The following is a 22500-nucleotide window of genomic DNA, read 5'->3' as shown; positions in this document are numbered from 1 at the left end:
AGAGAGAGAGAGAGAGAGAGAGAGAGAGAGAGAGAGAGAGAGAGAGAGAGAGAGAGAGAGAGAGAGAGGGAGAGAGAGAGAGAGAGAGAGAGAGCGAGTGTGTGCTCACCCTGTGTGTATGGGGCTGGCCACGGGGCTGACGTTGTCAGACGTCTCTGTTGCCGGGCTGCTGGGGATCAGAGAGTCGTCGTCGTACTCCTTGGGCAGCGGCACCGGGGTGTGTGTCTGCAACGCACACACAGACTGATACACACACACACACACCGTCAGACGTCACACCTTATTTGATGATTACTTATTACGTGGGCTGCATATGTACTTCCCACATTAAACACAGGGCAGAGCAAACAGCGATATTCAACCCTGGCAGTGTGCCATCACATCAGTGCAGGAGTGGAAACATAATTGAATCTGAACAACAGTCGCACGTTCAGCCTCCGGAGGCACGGCAAACAGAACATTTCCCAGAATGCTCCTGTGAATACCTGCTGAATTTCCTGTTCCCGCAGGATGACGGTCTCCGGGGAGACGCAAGGGATTCTGGGAATGGCGGGCGAGTAGTTCCTGTAGGAGGGGTGGAAAACGGCGAGTCATACGAACGTTCCGGGGTCTCTACCTCCATCCACATCCCTCCATACATGATGAATCCCTTCCTCCCCCTGTTCCTCCCTCCTCTATCCCTCTATCATCTACCCCTCCTCCTCTCTCTCTCTCTCCCTCCAGCTCCCCTCCAGCCCTGCACCCTTACGCAGTGCCCAGCCCTCTCTCGTAATCCAGAGATTTCTTGGGGGAGAGGAAATCGTCATCATGGTCTTTCATGTCATCCATCTTCATGTACCTGGCCCCCTCGGTCCCCAACAGCTCCTCCCCTTCAGGTGACACACCGGAGAGAACGATCAGGAGAAAGAGAGGGAGGGAGGGACAGAGAGAGAGGGAGAGGGAGAGGGAGACAGGGCGAGGGGGAAAGAGGGAATGAGAGAGAAGGAGAGAGAACAACAGTGAGACTGTGAGTAAGGATGATGGACATACGAGCAGAGAGAATGCTGACACGGTGACAGGGGGGGGGTTAGTGCGCTGAGAGAGGGAGAGAGGGAGCCGCAGCACACCGTGTCAGAGGAGGGGGGGGCGAGGGGGGCGAGGGGGGGGCAAGGGGGGGGGGGGTAGTGAAGCCAGGACAGGACTCCAGGTTGGGGAGGGAAGGAGGGGGGGAGCATGATGGGAAGGGGAGACAGAGAGACACATGAACCATATACATGGTCAAATGACGACATACATACGCGATCACATACACGATCACATGACCACAGAAAGGATCACATGACCACATACGTGATCACGACCACGTTTGTGATCACACGATCTCTAAGGTTGATCCCTTCTAGCACCTAAACGCTGTGCGAGTCAACACCACAGCTGGAGAGTCGTAACCTGTCGTAGTCTGACATAGTCCAGAGCTGCATCTTTACTGAGTTCTGTCTCCTGAGCAGAACACAAACACGTCTCAATCCCCCAAAGTCTGTCAGGACGTCCTGTGCACAGCCCGCCAGACGCCTCTCTGGTACCAGAACAGGTCCGAATCCAAATATCAACTTTGCACTTCACGAGACAGGAATAGTACATGTTTTAGCATACGGAAGGTGAAGTCTGTGGCCTCGTGTTCGCGTCCCACATCATATCAACAGGTGTGTTTTTCTCTGACGCGTCTTGTGTGTTCTCGACCGCGTGAGTGAGGTCCACTTACCACCTCTGGTCTTCAGCCTACTGCAGTAAACATCAGTGCTGCATGTGAGCATAGTCTGCTGCACAGCTGAGTGTGTGTGTGTGTGTGTACCAGCGTTAGAGCTGTTTGGCCAGGTCCAGGGAGTGTCTGAGTGTGTGTGTGAGAGAGTGTGTGTGTGCTGGAGTGTTGGAATGGGCGTCTGTATGTGTCTGACAGCCAAATCGATAGCGAGGTGTGTCTGAGTGTGTGTCGCCACGCTTGCGTGTGTGTGTTCCCACAAGACTCAACTTCTCTCCAATTTTTTTCGCACGTTTGTGCACGAGTGTGTGTCCTCACCAAAGTGTGTGTGCGGAAGGGTCTATCTCCGTGCACGTGTCTGTGTGTGAGAGCTAAGACTGAATTGGTCACTGAAAGAAAGCGGTTGGACGTTTCTGTAAGACTAGATGACTACATTTAGATCGACGGTGACAATCTCTCAGTGAAATTATCAGAGGGTTAAAAAAAGCGCAGCGGGACATCACTGCCAAGGGTGATTTCAACAGTTGTGATACGGAGACAGCCACCGGTGACACAGGCAGTGAACTCACACTATAGTTCAGACACAGGAACTCTAATTCTCTCTGAAAACCCACGGAAACACAGCTGAACGGATGAAGGTAAAAACCCAGAATGAAAAGCCAGGTGGTCGCATCACAATGGAGCAACATGGACACACACACGACATCGACAACACGACATCGCCACGGAGACGCCACGATGACGAACAGCGAACGAATGGAGGCACGGCAGCTCTGACACGCTGTTTAACCAAGAGACTCCCCAGCTTGGTTGAAACATCCAGAGGTGTGTGGCGCGGTTCGCTGAATGGGTGAGGGTGGAACCTCCCCCCTCCCCTGACTGCTCTCCCACAGAGAGCTGAGCTGGGTTAGACAGTTAAGGGGGAAGGGGGGGCCAGGGGGGGGGGGGGGGGCAGCCATGACGCCAGACTCTGACTCATGGAGGAGGTGTTACCTGGGGAGTTAGTAAATGAAGCTCAGTGTTATCAGAGGAAGAGAGAGAAAGAGAGGGAGAGAGAGAGAGAGGAGAGAGAGAGAAAAGGAGAGAGAGGGAGGGAGAGAGAAGGAGAGAGAGAGAAAAGGAGAGAGAGGGAGGGAGAGAGAGAGGGAGAGAAGGGTTAGAGACATGGAGCCATGAGAGCATGCCAATGTAAAACCACCTTCACAGTGAACACCATGGGAGAGAGAGAGCGGGAGAGAGAGAGACAGAGAGAGAGAGCGGGAGAGAGAGAGACAGAGAGAGAGAGAGAGAGAGAGGAGAGAGAGAGAGCGGGAGAGAGAGAGACAGAGAGAGAGGAGAGAGAGAGACAGAGAGAGAGGAGAGAGAAACAGAGAGAGAGAGGAGGGAGAGAGACAGAGAGAGAGAGAGAGAGGGAGAGAGAGAGACAGAGAGAGAGAGGAGAGAGAGAGACAGAGAGAGAGAGAGAGAGAGAGAGAGAGCAGGAGAGAGAGAGACAGAGAGAGAGAGGAGAGAGAGAGACAGAGAGAGAGGAGAGAGAGACAGAGAGAGAGAGGAAACAGAGAGCCACACACACACAGGGAGAGCTATGCGTACTGAGAGAAGGAGAGAGAGAGAGAGAGAGACATCCATACCTATTGTTAGCTGTGCAACTCCTAAAAAAGGCAGAGGCAGAAGAAGCTTAGTTTAGGAGGCTCGTGTGGAGCTAATCTTAGGACTTTACCCATGTAAGAATGTTTTCAAAAACAGCCTCAAAAAATCCCAAACATTTTAAAAGCAACACTTCATTCATCCACAACAAAAATAAACAACAATTTCATATAAAAAGTGTTAAATTAAAATCTCAACAGCCATGTAACTGAGCAAGAAATCCCTTTTCAGGAAGGATTCCTGCACGTCTGTGTGTCCCAGCATTCTGTCGAGAACTGCTGCTGGGGGGAGGAGTTAAACAGGATGGGGACCTACTGCTGCTGGGGGAGGAGTTAGACAGGGTGGGGACCTACTGCTGCTGGGGGGAGGAGTTAGACAGGGTGGGGACCTACTGCTGCTGGGGGGAGGAGTTAGACAGGGTGGGGACCTACTGCTGCTGGGGGAGGAGTTAGACAGGATGGGGACCTACTGCTGCTGGGGGAGGAGTTAGACAGGGTGGGGACCTACTGCTGCTGGGGGGAGGAGTTAGACAGGGTGGGGACCTACTGCTGCTGGGGGAGGAGTTAGACAGGATGGGGACCTACTGCTGCTGGGGGAGGAGTTAGACAGGGTGGGGACCTACTGCTGCTGGGGGAGGAGTTAGACAGGGTGGGGACCTACTGCTGCTGGGGGAGGAGTTAGACAGGATGGGGACCTACTGCTGCTGGGGGAGGAGTTAGACAGGATGGGGACCTACTGCTGCTGGGGGGAGGAGTAGGACAGGGTTAGAACCTACCTTCATCCTCTGACACGTCCAAAATCTCATCCACCGTTTCAGGGAAACTCATGCGATGCTTCTCTGTGGTGGTCTGAGGGAGAGAGAGGGAGAGAGGGGGGGAGAGAGAGGAAGGGAGAGAGAGAAAGGGTAGAAAGAGAGGGGAGAGAGAGAGAGAGGGAGGTAGGTCAGAATGAAACAGAAATTTAAAATAATCTGTAAATGATCCAGAAATGAAGTTTCAGGTTCAGGTGTCACACTGTGGCACTAGTTTACTCACCATGGAAACCGTTTCCTCGGTGACCAGCTTCAGGACATCAATGACAGAGATATAGCCTAGGCGTTTGGCTATGGACAGGGCTGATGTTCCATTCTATTAGAGAGAGATGGGGGGAGGGGCAGGGAGAGAGACAGAGTTAGAAACATTTACAAAGAGAGAAGGGAGACAGAGTGAGAGAGGGAGAGAGAGAGAGAGAGAGAGAGAGAGAGAGAGAGAGAGGGAGGGAGAGAGAGAGAGAGAGAGAGAGAGAGAGAGAGAGAGAGAGAGAGAGAGAGAGAGAGAGAGAGAGAGAGAGAGAGAGAGAGAAAAAAAAGTGAGTGAGTGGTGGCTGATCACCGTGGTAACTTCGTTGGGCAGGGCTCCGTGCTTCAGCAGTAGCGTCACGATGTCCGTGTGTCCCTGCTGCGCCGCCTGGTGGAGGGGAGTGTAACCCACCTGGAGACACACACGCTGTCATTACCAGCACACACACACCTGGACACACTAACTCCTGGCAGAGCTTCTATGTATATGTCACTTGGCATTATTCTAATAGTCTTTTAATGATTGATAATGAGGTCATGTGATGTGTTATGCGTGCTGTAGTACCCTACTCTGACCACCGGGGGGGGGGGGGGAGCGCCTTACCCGTGTCTTGCTGTTGACGTTAGCCTGCTGCTGCAGGAGGAACTTCACCATCTTTATGTTGCCGTAGTGACAAGCAACATGGAGAGGAGTGTAGCCCATCTGCCAGAGGAGGAGAGGAGGAGAGAGGGAAGGAGAGAGGGAGGGAAGGAGAGAGGGAGAGAAGGAGAGAGGGAAGGAGAGAGGGAAGGAGAGAGGGAGGGAAGGAGAGAGGGAGAGGAGGAGAGAGGGAGGGAAGGAAGGAGAGAGGGAGGGAAGGAGAGAGGGAGAGGAGGAGAGAGGGAGGGAAGGAAGGAGAGAGGGAGGGAAGGAGAGAAGTTAGCAACAAACAAAGATATAAAGTGGAAACCATGCTGTCACCGTCATCATGAGGCAGCTCTGTGGCAGCTCTGAGGCAGGCCTTACCCGCGTGGCTGCGTAGACGGACGCCCCCTGCTTCACCAGGATGTCAGCGATGCCCACGTGACCCTCCTGGGCCACCAGGTGGAGGGGGGTGAGGCCGCTCTGGCAGGAGGGAAAAGGTCAAAGGTTAGACTGATGATCACAGACGCCCATGACACACATACTCCCACCACAACTACCAACACCCCCCAGCCCCCCTCCCACCCCAGGCCCCCTCAGCCCTCCTCCAGGCCCCCAGCCCTCCTCCAGGTCCCCAGGCCCCCTCAGCCCTCCTCCAGGCCCCCAGACCCCCTCAGCCATCCTCCAGGCCCCCAGACCCCCTCAGCTATCCTCCAGGCCCCCAGACCCCCTCAGCCCTCCTCCAGGCCCCCAGGCCCCCTCAGCCCTCCTCCAGGCCCCCTCAGCCATCCTTCAGGCCCCCAGACTCCCTCAGCCCTCCTCCAGGCCCCCAGGCCCCCTCAGCCCTCCTCCAGGCCCCCTCAGCCCTCCTCCAGGCCCCCAGCCCTCCAGGCCCCCAGCCCCTCCTCACCTTGTTCCCCAGGTTGACGTTGGCCTGCTTGGAGATGAGCAGTGCCACCATGTCGTGGCGTCCCTCCTGGGAGGCCAGGTGGAGGGGCGTGACCCCCTGCAGGGACTCTGCGTTGGTCGACGCCCCCACCTGCAGCAGGCTGTTTGCCACCTCCAGCTGGTTCTGCTTGGACGCGATGTGGAGTGGAGTGTAGCCGTTCTGACATCACAGGGAGAGGAGGGAGGGTTAGTGAGTGACTGTGTGTGTGTACATGCTGTGTACAGTGTGTGTGTGTGTGTGTGTGTCTCACCCTGGCTGCGCTGTGAGGAGATCCTCCCTTGCTGACCAGCAGGTTGACCATGTCCAGGTTGTTGTGATGAACAGCCACATGGAGGGAGGTCAGACCGTTCTGCACACACACACACACACACACACACACACACACACACACACACACACACACACACACACACACACACACACACACACACACACACACACACACCAGGTCAGGAGAAAAGTTGGTTGTGAATGTTATTGAAGTTTTGTCTATGGCTGTAGATATATCATGTGACATGGTCATGCCCCTCCAGCCCCCTCCAGCCCCTCCAGCCCCCTCCAGCCCCCTCCAGCCCCTCCAGCCCCTCCAGCCCCCTCCAGCCCCCTCCAGCCCCTCCAGCCCCCTCCAGCCCCCTCCAGCCCCTCCAGCCCCTCCAGCCCCTCCAGCCCCTCCAGCCCCCTCCAGCCCCCTCCAGCCCCTCCAGCCCCCTCCAGCCCCTCCAGCCCCCTCCAGCCCCTCCAGCCCCTCCAGCCCCCTCCAGCCCCTCCAGCCCCTCCAGCCCCCTCCAGCCCCTCCAGCCCCCTCCAGCCCCTCCAGCCCCTCCAGCCCCCTCCAGCCCCTCCAGCCCCCTCCAGCCCCTCCAGCCCCCTCCAGCCCCCCAGGGGTGCTCCCACCTTGCCAGCAGCATTAGGGTTGGCTCCTCTCTCCAGCAGCAGCTCAGCCACGTCCACCTTCCCGTACTTAGAGGCGACGTGGAGCGCGGTGAAGCCCTTCTGAACACACACACATACACGGACACACACACACGGACACACGCACAGACACACGCACACACACAGACACACGCACGGACACACACACACGGATACACAGAGAGAGAGAGAGAGAGAGAGACGTGAGACAAACAATCTTTTAGGAGAGAGGGCTGAGTAAGCTAGCCCAGGTGGCGTAGTGGGGGTGGTTAGGGTGTAGTGGGGGTGGTTGGGCTGTAGTGGGGGTGGTTAGGCTGTAGTGGGGGTGGTTAGGCTGTAGTGGGGGTGGTTAGGGTGTAGTGGGGGTGGTTAGGCTGTAGTGGGGGTGGTTAGGGGGTAGTGGGGGTGGTTCGGGTACCTTGGTCATCTTGGTCTGTACGGCCTTCATGTCCAGCAGGATGCGTGTGGTGTGGGCGTGGCCCTCGCGGGCGGCGATGTGCAGGGGGGTGTGTCCGGCGGTGGTGGCGGCGTTGGGGTCGGCCTGACGCTCCAATAGCAGCCTCACCAGCTCCTTGTGGCCCATGCGGGACGCACAGTGGAGGGGGGTCTGGTCGTCCTGGATACGGAGGGGGGGTGTGGGGGACAGGGGTTTGATGTGAGTGTGTGAGTGCGTGTGTGAGTGTGTGTGTGTGTGTCGGTGGTCTACCTTAGCCTTGGCGTCCACTGGCGCGGCGTTCTCCAGGAGGAACTCGGCGACATCACAGTGTCCTGCTCGAGACGCCATGTGGAGTGGGGTCTCTACCTTCTACACACACACACACACACACACACACACAGGTCACTCACACACACAACCAGACAAGTCACATGACTCCCACTAGAGGAGGCGGTGAGGGAGGGAGGGTAGAAAGGGAGGAGAAGGAGAAGGAGGAGGAAGAGGAGGGGACTCACCACGTTGGAGGCGCTGGGCGACGCCCCCTTCTGCACCAGGATCTTGACGATGTTCAGGTGACCCATGAAGGAGGCCACATGCAGCGGAGTCAGACCAGACTAGCAGAGACAGATAACACACCCTCATCATCATCACCATCACCATCATCACCATCACCATCATCACCATCACCATCACCATCATCACCATCACCATCACCATCACCATCACCATCATCACCATCACCATCATCACCATCACCATCACCATCATCACCATCACCATCACCATCATCATCATCACCATCACCATCACCATCATCACCATCACCATCACCACCCAGTCCCTGACCCCCCATCCCAGGTCGTCACCTCGGTTACGGCCTCCAGCGAGGCAGAGTGTTTCAGCAGCAGGTCCATCACCCTCATGTGGTTCTTCTTGCATGCGATGTGGAGGGGAGTGAAGCCGTTCTGAAGACGGAAACACAGGAGAACACGACTGTGACAACATCCAGTCACAGCTGTGTGTGTCTCTGCATGTGTGTCTCTGTGTGTGTGTGTGTGTTGACTGACCAGGGCGCGGGAGTTGGGCTTGCCCCCCTTGTCCAGCAGGACCTTGGCCATGCGGTGGTGACCGCAGTGGGCCGCCACGTGGAGAGGGGTCAGGTGGTCCAGGGTGATGTCATCGATCTCGGCGTTGTATTGCAGCAGCTGCTTCACACAGTCCATGTGGTCTCCCTGCGCCGCCATGTGGATGGGAGACAGGCCGTTCTGGGAGGGGGAGGGAAGGAGGGAGACGAGAGAGATACAGAGAGAGATATAGAGAGAGATATATAGAGAGATATAGAGAGAGATACAGAGAGAGATACAGAGAGCGATACAGAGAGAGATATAGAGAGAGATATAGAGAGAGATATAGAGAGAGATACAGAGAGCGATACAGAGAGGGATATAGAGAGAGATATAGAGAGAGATACAGAGAGAGATACAGAGAGAGATACAGAGAGAGATATAGAGAGAGATATAGAGAGAGATACAGAGAGAGATACAGAGAGAGATACAGAGAGAGATATAGAGAGAGATACAGAGAGAGATATAGAGAGAGATACAGAGAGAGATATAGAGAGAGATATAGAGAGAGATATATAGAAAGATACAGAGAGAGATACAGAGAGAGATACAGAGAGAGATATAAAGAGAGATATAGAGAGAGATATAGAGAGAGATACAGAGAGAGATACAGAGAGCGATACAGAGAGAGATATAGAGAGAGATATAGAGAGAGATACAGAGAGAGATACAGAGAGAGATACAGAGAAAGATATAGAGAGAGATACAGAGAGAGATACAGAGAGAGATACAGAGAGAGATATAGAGAGAGATACAGAGAGAGATATAGAGATACAGAGAGAGATACAGAGAGAGATATAGAGAGACATATTAGTATTTGTAAAACAGTTTAGCAGCCTGGTTTCCTCTTGTAGTGAGTCACAGAACAGACCCAGGCTAGCCCTGTGTGACTTGGCCCTGTTGGTTAGCGTTGATGTGCTGGTTAACCCTGGTGTGCTAGTTAGCCCTGGTGTGCTAGTTAACTCTGGTGTGCTAGTTAGCCCTGGTGTGCTAGTTAGCCCTGGTGTGCTAGTTAACTCTGGTGTGCTAGTTAACTCTGGTGTGCTAGTTAGCCCTGGTGTGCTAGTTAACTCTGGTGTGCTAGTTAGCCCTGGTGTGCTAGTTAACTCTGGTGTGCTAGTTAACTCTGGAGTGCTAGTTAGCCCTGGTGTGCTAGTTAGCCCTGGTGTGATGGTTAACTCTGGAGTGCTAGTTAACTCTGGTGTGCTAGTTAGCCCTGGTGTGATAGTTAACTCTGGAGTGATAGTTAACTCTGGTGTGCTAGTTAGCCCTGGTGTGATAGTTAACTCTGGTGTGCTAGTTAACTCTGGTGTGCTAGTTAGCCCTGGTGTGCTAGTTAGCCCTGGTGTGCTAGTTAGCCCTGGTGTGCTAGTTAACTCTGGTGTGCTAGTTAACTCTGGTGTGCTAGTTAGCCCTGGTGTGCTAGTTAACTCTGGTGTGCTAGTTAACTCTGGTGTGCTAGTTAGCCCTGGTGTGCTAGTTAACTCTGGTGTGCTAGTTAACTCTGGAGTGCTAGTTAGCCCTGGTGTGCTAGTTAGCCCTGGTGTGATAGTTAACTCTGGAGTGCTAGTTAACTCTGGTGTGCTAGTTAGCCCTGGTGTGCTAGTTAGCCCTGGTGTGATAGTTAACTCTGGAGTGATAGTTAACTCTGGTGTGCTAGTTAGCCCTGGTGTGATAGTTAACTCTGGTGTGCTAGTTAACTCTGGTGTGCTAGTTAGCCCTGGTGTGCTAGTTAGCCCTGGTGTGCTAGTTAGCCCTGGTGTGATAGTTAACTCTGGAGTGCTGACCTTCGTCTTGGCCTGAATAGGAGCTCCATGGTCCAGCAGGATCTCAATGATCCTCACGTGTCCATTCCTGGCTGCACAGTGCAGGGGGGTGAGCTCATCCTGGAGGGGAGAGGGGGGAGGAGGGGGGAGAGGGGTTGAGGGAGAGAGAGAGAGAGAGAGAAAGGTGAGACAGGGAAAAGAGAGTGGGAGAGAGAGAGATGGAGGAGAGAAGGGGGAGAGGCAGGGAGGAGAGAGAGAGATGGAGGAGAGAAGGGGGAGAGGCAGGGAGGAGAGAGAGAGATGGAGGAGAGAAGGGCGAGAGGCAGGGAGGAGAGAGAGAGATGGAGGAGAGAAGGGGGAGAGGCAGGGAGGAGAGAGAGAGGAGGAGGAGAGAAGGGGGAGAGGCAGGGAGGAGAGAGAGAGGGAGGAGGAGAGAAGGGGGAGAGGCAGGGAGGAGAGAGAGGAGGAGGAGGAGAGAAGGGGGAGAGGCAGGGAGGAGAGAGAGGAGGAGGAGGTACCTTGGTCTTGGCGTCTATCTGAGCTCCTCGGTCGAGCAGGAGTCGAACCATTATCACGTTCCCTCTTCTGGACGCAATGTGAAGAGGTGTGATCCCATTCTACACACACACACGCACACGCACACGCACACGCACACGCACGCACACACACACACACACATACACACACATCAGTAAGAGGCTGGTGGGCAGGGGGCGGTAGGAGGAGTGTAGAGGGAGGGGGCGAGAGGTACCTTAGGGGTGAAGTTGACGTTGGCTCCTCTGTTGAGGAGAAGCTGAGCGACGTTCAGGTTCTCGTAGTGTGCAGCGATGTGGAGGGGGGTGAAACCTGTCTGTGTGCGTGTGTGTGTGGGGGGGGGGGGAGAGGTCAGTATGCTGAGAAAACACACACACGCAGTAGGCCATCTCACTCACACACCCACACACGCCCTCTCGTTACCTTGCTCAGGACGTCGGCGTTGGGGTCGTTCTGCAGCAGCACGGCGGCGGTGCGCGTGTCGTCGTTGCGAGCGGCGATGTGCAGCGCTGGGAGGCGGACCTTGCCCTTGGTGCCGTAGTTGATGAGCAGGGCCACCACATTTTCGTGACCCTGCTGAAGAGCTACGGCCAGAGGGGTAAAGCCATCCTGGAGGGCGGGAGCGAGAGAGAGAGAGAGAGAGGTCAGCTGAATGAAGAGTACCCAGAGTACGTTTCATGCATGTGGCACTTTCCTAGTCAGAGTTAGCAGGGGGTGCATTTACTGGCACGACACAATGGATCAAGTGCGGGATTTTTTGACTTTCATATGGGAATGTGTTTCATATGTGTTTGTGTAAGGACAGTCTGAATTATTTCCCAAACTGACCCTCATACAAAGGAAGACGAAAAACATGAAACACGGAGAGACAGAGAGGTCACGAGGTCACGAGGCGAAGGCGGAGGAGCCGATTGGCTATTACCTCGGTAGGAATGCTCTGATTCGCGCCGTTCTCCAGGAGGAACTTCACCACTTCCAGGTGATTCTCTTGTGCCGCCATGTAAAGAGGAGTGAAGCCCTTCTGTTGCAGACAGACACACGCATGGGCACACGCAGAGACACACACACACACACACACGGAACGAGCACCAAGCGACAGCGCCAAGCAACAGCAAACACAAACAAACAGATACGTACACGCACAGATAAAGACACACACACACACACACACAAGAACACGCACAAAGGAAACACAGGCACACAGAAATACAGGAAGGCAGACAGATATTAACCCCCAAATAAACAGCAAACAAGCGCCAACACAGCTGCTGATCCTCAGGGAGGGAGGGGGGAGGAAGGGGAGGGGTGAGGGAGGGTCAGATGGAGGGGAGGGAGGGGAGGGGTGAGGGAGGGTCAGATGGAGGGGAGGGAGGGGAAGGGTGAGGGAGGGTCAGATGGAGGGGGAGGAAGGGAGGGGTGAGGGAGGGTCAGATGGAGGGGAGGGAGGGTTGAGGGGTGAGGGAGGGTCAGATGGAGGGGAGGGAGGGGAGGGGTGAGGGAGGGTCAGATGGAGGGGAGGGAGGGTTGAGGGGTGAGGGAGGGTCAGATGGAGGGGAGGGAAGGGAGGGGTGAGGGAGGGTCAGATGGAGGGGAGGGAGGGTTGAGGGGTGAGGGAGGGTCAGATGGAGGGGAGGGAGGGTTGAGGGGTGAGGGAGGTTCAGATGGAGGGGAGGGAGGGGAGGGGGGAGGGAGGGTCAGATGGAGGGGAGGGAGGGTTGAGGGATGGGGGATGGAGGGGGGAGGGAGGGAGGGGGGAGGGAGGGTTGAGGGATGGGGGATGGAGGGGGGAGGGAGGGTCAGATGGAGGGGAGGGAGGGTTGAGGGTTGAGAGATGGAGGGGGGAGAGAGGGAGGGGGGAGGGAGGGGTGAAGAAAGGGGGAGGGAGGGGGGAGGGAGGGGGCAGCGGCGGCGGTTGGAGTCTCACCTGTGACTGAGCGTTGACGTTGGCCCCGTAGTTCACCAGCTCTGCTACCACCTGCTCCTGTCCTGCCAGGGCAGCGATGTGCAGTGCTGTGTTCCCTTTCTGAGGACCACACACACACACACACTTTGACAAGTGTGGGAACATAAAGGGGTGTGTGTGCTTCTGTGTGTGTGTGTGTGTGTCGTACCTTGGTAGTGGTCTCCAGCACAATGCCGTTGTGCAGCAGTTCCAGCACCATCTTGACATGACCCTCCTTGGAGGCCAGATGAAGGCCGTTCAGCCCATTCTACACAGACAGAACACAACAGTCCTCACCCCGACCGACAAACACACACACACACACACGCCCCTCACACCCCCAGCCTCCTCTGACAGGGAGGGGGAGCTAGGAGGAACCAGGGGGGAGGAGAGATTGTCTGCAGATCAAGAGTTCGCAGGTTGGAGTCCGGCCCTGCACGTCGCTTTGGAGGGGAGGACAGTCGGGCGAACGAACACGTGACATCACAAGTCAACGATGGAGGAGGAGGGAGAGGGAGAGGGAGAGGGAGAGGGAGAGGGAGAGGGAGAGGGAGAGGGAGAGGGAGAGGTGGAGGAGGAGGAGGAGGAGGAGGAGGAGGAGGAGGAGGAGGAGGAGGAGGAGGAGAAGTAGGAAGAGGAGGAGGAGGAGGAGGAGGAGGAGGAGGAGGAGGAGGAGGAGGAGGAGGAGGAGGAGGAGGAGGAGGAGGGGGAGGAGGAGGAGGAGGGGGAGGAGGAGGAGGAGGAGGAGGGGGAGGAGGAGGGGGATGGCAGGCGTCTGGTCTCTGCTGAGGGAAGAATACGAGCCGTGTAGGATAGGTCTGACCTCACACAGCCTCTCTACAGCACAGGACATGTGAGGTTGGACCTTTCCCACACCACTGATATAGTTCCTCTGACTGTGGAGACCTCCGCACGCCATCACTCTGAGGGGAGAGACCACATCACTCTGGGGGGGTGGGGGTGGTAACTAACACACACACACACAGCTTACACATAGTGAAGACTTGGCTTAGGTGGAACACACACACACTGCATGCCTTAGGGAAGACGTGTCATGTTTGGTCATTTACAGAGGCTCACCTGTCTGGAGGTCACTGACTGCTAATGTGTCTGCCGTGTGTCTGTTTGTCCACTAGAGGTCTCTCTGTCACCCTGGGGTTTGTCTCCAGCCCAGAGTGCTGATGAACAGTGACTAACTACAGACAGACTTCACATGTGAGGGCTGAGCAGGTTAGCTAGCTGTGTGTCTCAAGGCTGAATGAGAAAAGTAAACTGTGTGAGTTGGACTAGTGAGGTTTTTATACGGAGGTATCTACACACACTCACACACACACACACAGACAGACCAAAACGCAGTGTAACGCTGAATCACTCACACACACACACACAGTGTGTTCTGGCTCTGTTTCAAGGGCCTGTGGGCTGTCTCCCTCCCCCAGGCCGAGTGAGCGTGGCTGACCACCCTGGGAGCTGGTGTCAGGGTAAAGCAGGCAGGGTGGAGGAGGAGGCACGGAGGTGCCACCCTGGCCCACTTAACACCACCCCTGGGAGGAGCAAGCTATCTGCTCTGTACCAGATACCTGCTGCTGCAGCCGGGACCAGACTCAGCTCTCTCACACACCCACACACACACGTTCACACACACACACACACACACACACATGGACATAGATCATAGGTAGAATAGACAAGACCCTCCGCTACGACCTGCCAGCCGGCCACGCAGGGTCCGGTCTGTTCCGTCCTGAGGGCTGAGGCGTGTGCTCTCACCTGATTGGCTGTGTTGATGTCGATGCCGTTCTTGATGTGGTCCAGGGCCTTGTCCAGGTTCCCGGAGCGGGCGGCTCGCAGGAAGCTGTTTCCAGCATCCGCCTGGCGGGGGGGGGGGGGGGGGTGACGGGGGAGACCGGGGGAGGGGGGGAAGACGAGGAGGGGAGACAAAGGGAGGGGGGGGGGGAGGAGGAGGAGGAGAGAGATAGACGCACAGAGCGAGAGAGGAGGAGGAGGAGAAAGGCGTGAGGGAGGATAGAGAGGGAGACGGAGAGAGAGGGTGTTATTATCCAGGCCGTGTTGGACACTCAGAGGCAGGTCTGCATGCAGGGGGGGCTCTCTGTCTGGGGCAAGAGGCCGGAGCTGCACCCAGGACAGGATCTGGGGATTGTGTGTGTGTGTGTGTGTCAGATGGAGGGAATGTGGGTGTGTGAGAGTGTGTGTGTTAGTGTGAGTGTGCGTGTGTGTGAGAGACAGCCTGTGTGTGTGTGTGCAGCACATGGTATGGCTGTGTTTCTGTCTGTGTTTTGTTTGTATCTGAAGGCTGCATGCCTCTCCCAGGCAGGAGGGGAAACAGGATCACTCATGCAGCACGGGAGAGAGAGAGAGAGAGAGAGAGAGAGAGAGAGAGAGAGAGAGAGAGAGAGAGAGAGAGAGAGAGAGAGAGAGAGAGAGAGAGAGAGAGAGAGAGAGAGAGAGAGAGAAGGGAGAAAGACAGAGGGATAAAAACAGGGGAAGGGATAGAGTGATTCTACTGCGGCAAATCTTGCACCTTTCTTTCTTTCTATCCATCCATCCACCATCCATCCATCCGTCTATCTTCTGAATCTATCATGCCTGCCTGCCTGCCTGCCAACATGTCTATCTGTTAAACTCTCTCTCACACAATCGCACACAGACACACACACCCACACACACAGCTGTGTTTGGCTTTGACCAGACTGGGTCTGATGAACCACATACCCCAGCTGGGACCGTGGCAACAAACACACACACACACCAGCCCAACTGTCAACCAAGCACCGGTGTTGAAGCACTGCGCAAAAGCAATAGACCTCTCTTAAAGAGAGTCAGGAGAAAGGGGGAGGGGATGAAGGCAGGAAGACATGCACAACCTCACACACACACACACACACACACACACACACACAGTGAGTGGCGTGAACATCTATGAGTTATGTTTACTGATACACATTGTAAACATGAAGTTTCTGATGTCACTGCTGGCGGATGTGTGTGTGTGTGTGTGTGTGATAACGAGCCTGCGTGGGTTTGGGAGAGGTGGGGGGGGGGGCGTGGAGGAGTGAGGAGAGGAGATAAGGATGGCAGGGGGTGTCGTGAACCACACCCAAACCCCTGCAGTGTGACCCCCCTCACACACACACACACACACATACACCCTCCTTTTTATATACTCTCACAAATATGTTTCCACATACACACACATTTTCACACACACACACTCATGCTTACACACACATACGTACACACACACACACACACACAGATAGACAGGAACCCAAGAATCCTCTGGCTTCACATAACTGGGCTGGTGTGATGTAGATGAATGGGACTCATTATTCCACGAGGGGACTGGCTTTGTTCTGTGGGGCAGATGGAGGACAGCAACCTCATAAATCAAACTCTACTACACTGTCCTGCCCTGTAGCAAACAATAGCCTGTGAGAGTTAGCCGTTAGCATCCTGTCCTGTAGCAGACAATAGCCTTTAAGAGTTAGCCGTTAGCATCCTGTCCTGGAGCAGACAATAGCCTTTAAGAGTTAGCCGTTAGCATCCTGTCCTGTAGCAGACAATAGCCTTTGAGAGTTAGCGTTAGCATCCTGTGCTGTCTCACCCTGGCTCATTCACTGTCCTCTGTCTCCCTCATTCCCCCGTTTAAAATCCCCTGCTGTTCTCTCTCTCCCCTCCCTGTTCCTTCACATCTCTCTCTCTCTCTCTCTCTCTCTCTCTCTCTCTCTCTCTCTCTCTCTCTCTCTCTCTCTCTCTCTCTCTCTGTGTCTCTCTCTCTCTCTGTGTCTCTCTCTCTCTCTCTCTCTCTCTCTCTCTCTCTCTCTCTCTCTCTCTCTCTCTCTCTCTCTCTCTCTCTCTCTCTCTCTCTCTCTCTCTCTCTCTCTCTCTCTCTCTCTCTCTCTCTCTCTCTCTCTCTCTCTCTCTCTCTCTCTCTCTCTCTCTGTCTCTCTCCCTGTGTCTCTGTCTGTCTGTCTCTCTCCTGCTTGTTTTCTTTCAGCCTCTCTCTTTTTCTCTCGCTCGCTGTGTGGTGCTGCGGCAGACTAGATGACATCACCTCCTCACGGGCGGACCGCAGTGTGTGTGTGTGTGTGTGTGTGTGTGTACGCGGCCGGGCCGTGCAGCCTGTGTGTGTGTGTGCTCCCTGGAGTGCCAGTCCCAAATATCCAGAGGAAAGAATGACTGCCTCTTAGCGTTTAAGCAGGTGTGAAGACAACAAGGACACTTGAACTGAACTGCACGTGTGCAGTATGTCTGTCTACAGCGAGTGTGGCATGTTGGAATCAGGGTGAGTTCCGGTTTTCAGCCTGGAGGACGACAGGTTGGTCGCTGGCTGCCTGCCTGCATGCTCTACCCCAGAGAGAGGCACCATTCTGGGCTATCGATCTGGAGAGAGAGCCCCCTCAAGCTCCCCCCTGCACTCCCTGTGGGCGAGCGAGGTCGACACACATACACACACGTCACTGAGCGTTAACCTGGAGACTGACTCAGCACTGGACACGCTGTCCACCACGGCCCCCAGGTACACGGCATGTGTGATGAATTCAGCGGTGACTTAATTACAGGAAGCATTTAAGCAGCGCGCAGGCACACATACACACACACCACAAATCACACACCCCACGCACACCACAAATCTCACACACCACACACACACACAGAGTGGTAGTCCTAGTACCAGATGGACATCATCAATATTTCAAATGCCTGCACACGGCCTCAGAAAAGGTGAGAGCGATGTTTGGCCCTTCCGGAAACCTCCCTTTCCTCCTCGCCGCCACGGTAACACACTGAGGAAGGCTCTGCTTCACTGCGGCGTTACCGCGGCCTTACCCTGTCCCAGCCATGACTCAGTCTCAGGGAGTGTCAGGAGTTAAGGCTTCCTCAGATCTACATGTCCACACTGTATACATCTGCCTCTGCCTCTGCCTCTACGGACACTCCTCTTCATCCAGCGCTATTGCTTTCCATTTCTGTTGACTTGCAAATGTTCTGGAGATTGATTTTGCCTTCTCGCTCTGCCTGCCGGCCTGCCTGCCTGCCTGCCTGCCTGCCTGCCTGCCTGTCTGCCTGTCTGCCTGTCTGTATGTATGTATGTCTGTCTGTTTGCCTGTCTGTCTGTATGTCTGTCTGTCTGTCTGTCTGTCTGTCTGTCTGTCTGTCTGTATGTATGTATGTCTGTATGTCTGTCTGTCTGTCTGTCTGTCTGTCTGTCTGTCTGTCTGTCTGTCTGTCTGTCTGCCTGTCTGCCTGTCTGTATGTATGTATGTATGTATGTATGTCTGCCTGTCTGTCTGTCTGTCTGTCTGTCTGTCTGTCCCTACACTTTCATATCCACTGTTTACTTTCTCATACTTCTTACTTTCCCTCCCTCCCTCCCTCCCTCCCTCCCTCCCTCCCTCCCTCCCTCCCTCCCTCCCTCCCTCCCTCCCTCCCTCCCTCCCTCCCTCCCTCCCTCCCTCCCTCCCTCCCTCCCTCCCTCCCTCCCTCCCTCCCTCCCTCCCTCCCTCCCTCCCTCCCTATCCAACTGTTTCTCTCTGTCGATCTCATTGACTATCTCCCCGCCCCCCACCCCCCCCAGCCCCCCCTCCAGCCCCCCTGTCTGTCTGTCCCCACAGTGGAGGATGAGATTGTCATGGTTATTGAGATCTTTTGTGGAAAAATGGAGAGAGGAGATGTGAGGGGGATGGATGGAATGCGGGTGAGAGAAAGGAGGGGGAGCTGGCAAACATGCTGTATGTGTGCGACTGTGAAACCATCATTACCACAGGACCAGTTAGTGGATAATCACACAGAATCAAACCCACGTACCATGATAGCCAATGACTTCCTCCTAATCAGTAGTTTGTTGATAAACATGGCCCTTGTGGGAAAATGATTTGAGTGAATGAGAGTCCCAGGGCCGTGCTGCAGGTTGTGTCATGTGACCTGTCGTGAACAACACACCTCTGATAGATCTCCCTTTCTGCATGTTGCATCATCCTTATTGCCTCAACCTCCGGCCTGGTCTGGTCTCTCTCTATGTCTCTCTCTCTCTCTCTCTCTCTCTCTCTCTCTCTCTCTCTCTCTCTCTCTCTCTCTCTCTCCCCCTCTCCCCCTCTCCCCCTCTCCCCCTCTCTCTCTCTCTCTCTCTCTCTCTCTCTCTCTCTCTCTCTCTCTCTCTCTCTCTCTCTCTCTCTCTCTCTCTCTCTCTCTCTCCATTTCACCATGTGAACCTACAGATCCCTGTGTCAGCAGCTCTGCTGTGTTTCTGCAGCTCAGAGTGTGAGGAGGGAGACGAGCTGCGTCTCCAGGCACCGTGCGACACACGCCCCGGAGAAACCAGCATGAAAGAACAGAATTAGTGACACACTAATCAGTTTAGTGATCATTAGTTGACTTACCACAGACACACCCATACACACACACACAACAACTAATCCGGGTTAACATGATGTAATCAGAATATCAAACACAGGGTGAAGAGAAGCCAGAGGAAGATTCCAGATGAATACTGAAAACACACACACAGGTTCTCAAACTCACACAGGCTCTCAATCTCTCTCTTACACGCACACACACACACACACACACACATACACACACACACAAAACAGGTTTGCACAGTGATGAAGAAAGAGAGGCTCCTAATCTCACACGCACACACGCACCACTACAACCCAAGATCCTCCCATGGCAACCTCCCTCCCTCCCTCCCTACGAACACCGGCCATTGCCATGGGAAACCGGGTCAAACCAATCGAACAGAGAGAACTTCTTAATTTTTAATTTTGTTGTCTTTAGTATGTAATCCGTTCAGATGCCGAGCTCGTCATTCAGTCAACACTGCAGCTGAAGTGTTGCAGAGCGGAGACAGTTTGGGTCCTGTACGGGAGGCTGCTTCAGTGTTTACCCAGAGAGTCTCAACAGTCCTCAATGTCTTTCTCTTTACCTTTCATCCCCCTCATCCTCCCTCCTTCACTCTCATTTCCTCTCTTTCTCTCCCCCTCGCTCGCTCACTCGCTCCCCCTTCCTTTTGAGGGTCTGTCAGAAGCTCAGGGGAAGCTTCAAGGAGCAGGGGAATACCAAGAGCCCACAAGAGGAGGAAGAAGCAGGGGGAATTAGTCTTCCAAGAGTTCCCGTGGCGAGATAGAAACAGAGAACAGCATGGTGGAATGAAGGGACCCACATACTCAGGCAGTGCTCCACAAACACACACACACACACACATATATACAGGCAGTGCTCCACAAACACACACACACACACACATACTCAGGCAGTGCTCCACAAACACACACACACACACACATATACAGGCAGTGCTCCACAAACACACACACACACACACACACATATACAGGCAGTGCTTCACAAACACACACACACACACACACACATATACAGGCAGTGCTTCACAAACACACTCAGAATGAGGTAGTTCTCCACAAACACACACACACACACACTCGGAGAGGCTGCGAAAAGCACACTCAATCCAACGAGAGATGTTTGGGAATTCTGTGCAAAAAATAGTTTTGTGTTCAAGGTGAAAAAGCAGAGACATGTTAAAGTTAGACTAACAGGATGAGCGGAGAGGAGTCAGAGAGCTCAGCAGGACCACAACACACAGTCTAATCCCAGGCGGGTGCACTGTAGTGCAGCTCGAACCAGCGCATCGTGAGAAGGGCCCCACAGATTGGACGACAGGAGAGGGTGAGAGAAGGCCGAAAGACACACCACACGGAGAACACAAAAACATTTTCTACTCACACCCCAGGTAACCATCTTCACCGGCATGCCTGTTGGCCGTCCACTCTCCCTCTCTTCCTTCTCTCTCGTTTCTCTCTCTGTTCCTCTCGTTCCGACACACACGCACACAAACACACACGCCGGCTCATCCGTCGCCCCTTGCAAAATGGGCTGGGACTGGCTACTGAGACCCTGTACCATGTAAACACACACACACCCACACTTGAGTAAGCAGGGCCGTGTAGGGTGGGAGGGGAGATGGGGGAGAGGGGGGGGGGAGAGGGGGAGAGGGGGTGGGCCTGGGGCTTTATCTCTCCAGGAATGCTGTCTGTATCTAAGGACACACATTTCACAGACGCAGCCAAAACAAATGTGTCCCCTCCCTCTCTATCCCTCACCTACCAACTTTCTCTCTCTTTCTCTCCCTCTCTCTCTCTTTCTCTCTCTCTCTCTCCCCCTCTCTCTCTCTCCCTCTCTCTTTCTCTCTCTGCTCTTTTCTTCACTTATTTCCCTCTCTTCCTCTTCCATTTTCTCTCCTGTGACAGACTTTACCTTTCGACTTCCTCCTCTCTCTCTCTCTCTCTCTCTCTCTCTCTCTCTCTCTCTCTCTCTCTCTCTCTCTCTCTCTCTCTCTCTCTCTCTCTCTCTCTCTCTCGCCTATTCTCTCTCTCTCTGCTTTTCAGATGTTCTGATGCCCCTCAACTCGTTCTCTTTCAGCCCGGTTGATCCCCTCCTTTCTGCTGTCCTTCCCTGCCTCCGCCTCCCCCTTGGATGGTGGGTGACAGCTGGACAGTCTCCTCCTCTCTCTGGGCCGGCTTGTTCCAGAACAGCCCTGTGTTTCTGTGTTTCTGTGTTGTAAGTGTTTCTGTGGAGAAAGATCCCTGCCCTCAGAGTTCCTCTGTTCTGGTCTGTGAGGTGACTTACAGTGACAAAGCTCCCAGCAGGGGGTATGTGTGGGTGTGTGTGAGTGTGTGTGTGTGGGTGTGTGTGTGTGGGTGTGTAGGGGGGGGGGTGAGTGGGCGGCTTTACACTGCCACCGCCCCGTGACAATAGGCCAGACACACAGGGGAGGGGTGTGTGTGTGTGTGTGTGTGTGTGTGTGTGGGGGTGTGTGTGTGTGTGTGTGGGGGGGGGGGGGGGGGCGGTGGTACAGAGAGGCCCGCCTCTCAAAGAGCCCTGCCTCTTTTAATAAAGCATCCCTCCACCCCCCCCCCCCTCCCTCCCCCAGCCTGAAAAGGCCTCCTTTTCTCTTGCCCCTCGTCTCTCCTTCTCCTGGCGAAACGCTGGGAAAAACACATCGCTGCCAAAACCATGCGGGGAGATAAATGCTTGTAAGGGAGAGACAGAGGGGGGAGAGACTGGTCGTTCAGAGGGAGAGAGGGAGAACCGGGGGTGAGGGCAATGGACCATGACCTGGGCAAAAACATCACGTGACTCTCTGTCTCTCTCTCCGTCTCTCTCTCCCTCTCTCTCCCTCTCTTGGCATCCTTCACCCTGCCTGGCCCTGTTTACAGCCAGGCTGAGTACTCCACGCTTACCAGAGGAGGAGCGATGGGTCCATATCCTAACTGGCCCTGCTCTGCCCAGGCCCGGTGGGGTGGGTTTGATTTAGGTTAGGGGCCAACCTGGGCCCTTAGGGCACCTCTAGAATCTACATTTTAGGAATACAGAATATATAGAATATATACTGTGTGCATATTTAATTGTGTTGATATTTCAGTTCTATTCCAGATCCTTCCCATGCGAGGCAGTGGTCTCTCTCTAGGATCGCCCTCTGCTGGCGGCGGGGTGAAGTGCAGTGTTGGCCCGCAGCCCCAGAGAGGGTGTGGGCTAGGACGGCAGGTTACTGCAGCCCTGGCAAGGCCCCTGTCACACACACACACACACACACACACACACAGACACAGACACACACACACACATACACACACACACACACACACACACATACACAATTGAGCCATTTCTCAGACTAATACAGTCCCACTGAGATGGAACATGAGAGGAAGTGAGGATGTGAGAGA

At 54.8% G+C, this 22500-nt stretch overlaps 1 protein-coding gene across 1 annotated transcript in view; it reads right to left on the bottom strand.

Moving 5' to 3' along the window:
- ank1a (ankyrin 1, erythrocytic a) overlaps positions 1-20667 on the bottom strand; it is a 40712-nt gene extending 20045 nt beyond the window's left edge. Inside the window, exons 1-26 of the mRNA XM_084695169.1 lie at positions 20498-20667; positions 14498-14599; positions 12897-12995; positions 12710-12808; positions 11708-11806; positions 11209-11394; positions 11003-11101; positions 10770-10868; positions 10273-10371; positions 8429-8626; positions 8228-8326; positions 7877-7975; positions 7632-7730; positions 7344-7541; positions 6908-7006; positions 6264-6362; positions 5975-6172; positions 5449-5547; positions 5047-5145; positions 4756-4854; positions 4420-4512; positions 4161-4233; positions 3370-3390; positions 749-869; positions 486-564; positions 110-243 (exon numbers count right to left, since the gene is read on the bottom strand). Coding sequence (XP_084551295.1) covers positions 110-243; positions 486-564; positions 749-869; positions 3370-3390; positions 4161-4233; positions 4420-4512; positions 4756-4854; positions 5047-5145; positions 5449-5547; positions 5975-6172; positions 6264-6362; positions 6908-7006; positions 7344-7541; positions 7632-7730; positions 7877-7975; positions 8228-8326; positions 8429-8626; positions 10273-10371; positions 10770-10868; positions 11003-11101; positions 11209-11394; positions 11708-11806; positions 12710-12808; positions 12897-12995; positions 14498-14599; positions 20498-20524 — 2816 coding nt within the window. The 5' untranslated portion in view covers positions 20525-20667. The remainder of the gene's footprint in view (positions 1-109; positions 244-485; positions 565-748; positions 870-3369; positions 3391-4160; positions 4234-4419; positions 4513-4755; positions 4855-5046; positions 5146-5448; positions 5548-5974; positions 6173-6263; positions 6363-6907; positions 7007-7343; positions 7542-7631; positions 7731-7876; positions 7976-8227; positions 8327-8428; positions 8627-10272; positions 10372-10769; positions 10869-11002; positions 11102-11208; positions 11395-11707; positions 11807-12709; positions 12809-12896; positions 12996-14497; positions 14600-20497) is intronic.
- Positions 20668-22500: the final 1833 nt, after the last annotated feature.

The sequence above is a fragment of the Hypomesus nipponensis genome, chromosome 28 (assembly GCF_054491055.1).
Source record: "Hypomesus nipponensis isolate SF chromosome 28, ASM5449105v1, whole genome shotgun sequence".
Taxonomy (NCBI): domain Eukaryota; kingdom Metazoa; phylum Chordata; class Actinopteri; order Osmeriformes; family Osmeridae; genus Hypomesus; species Hypomesus nipponensis.
This window is presented reverse-complemented; position numbering and strand designations above follow the sequence as displayed.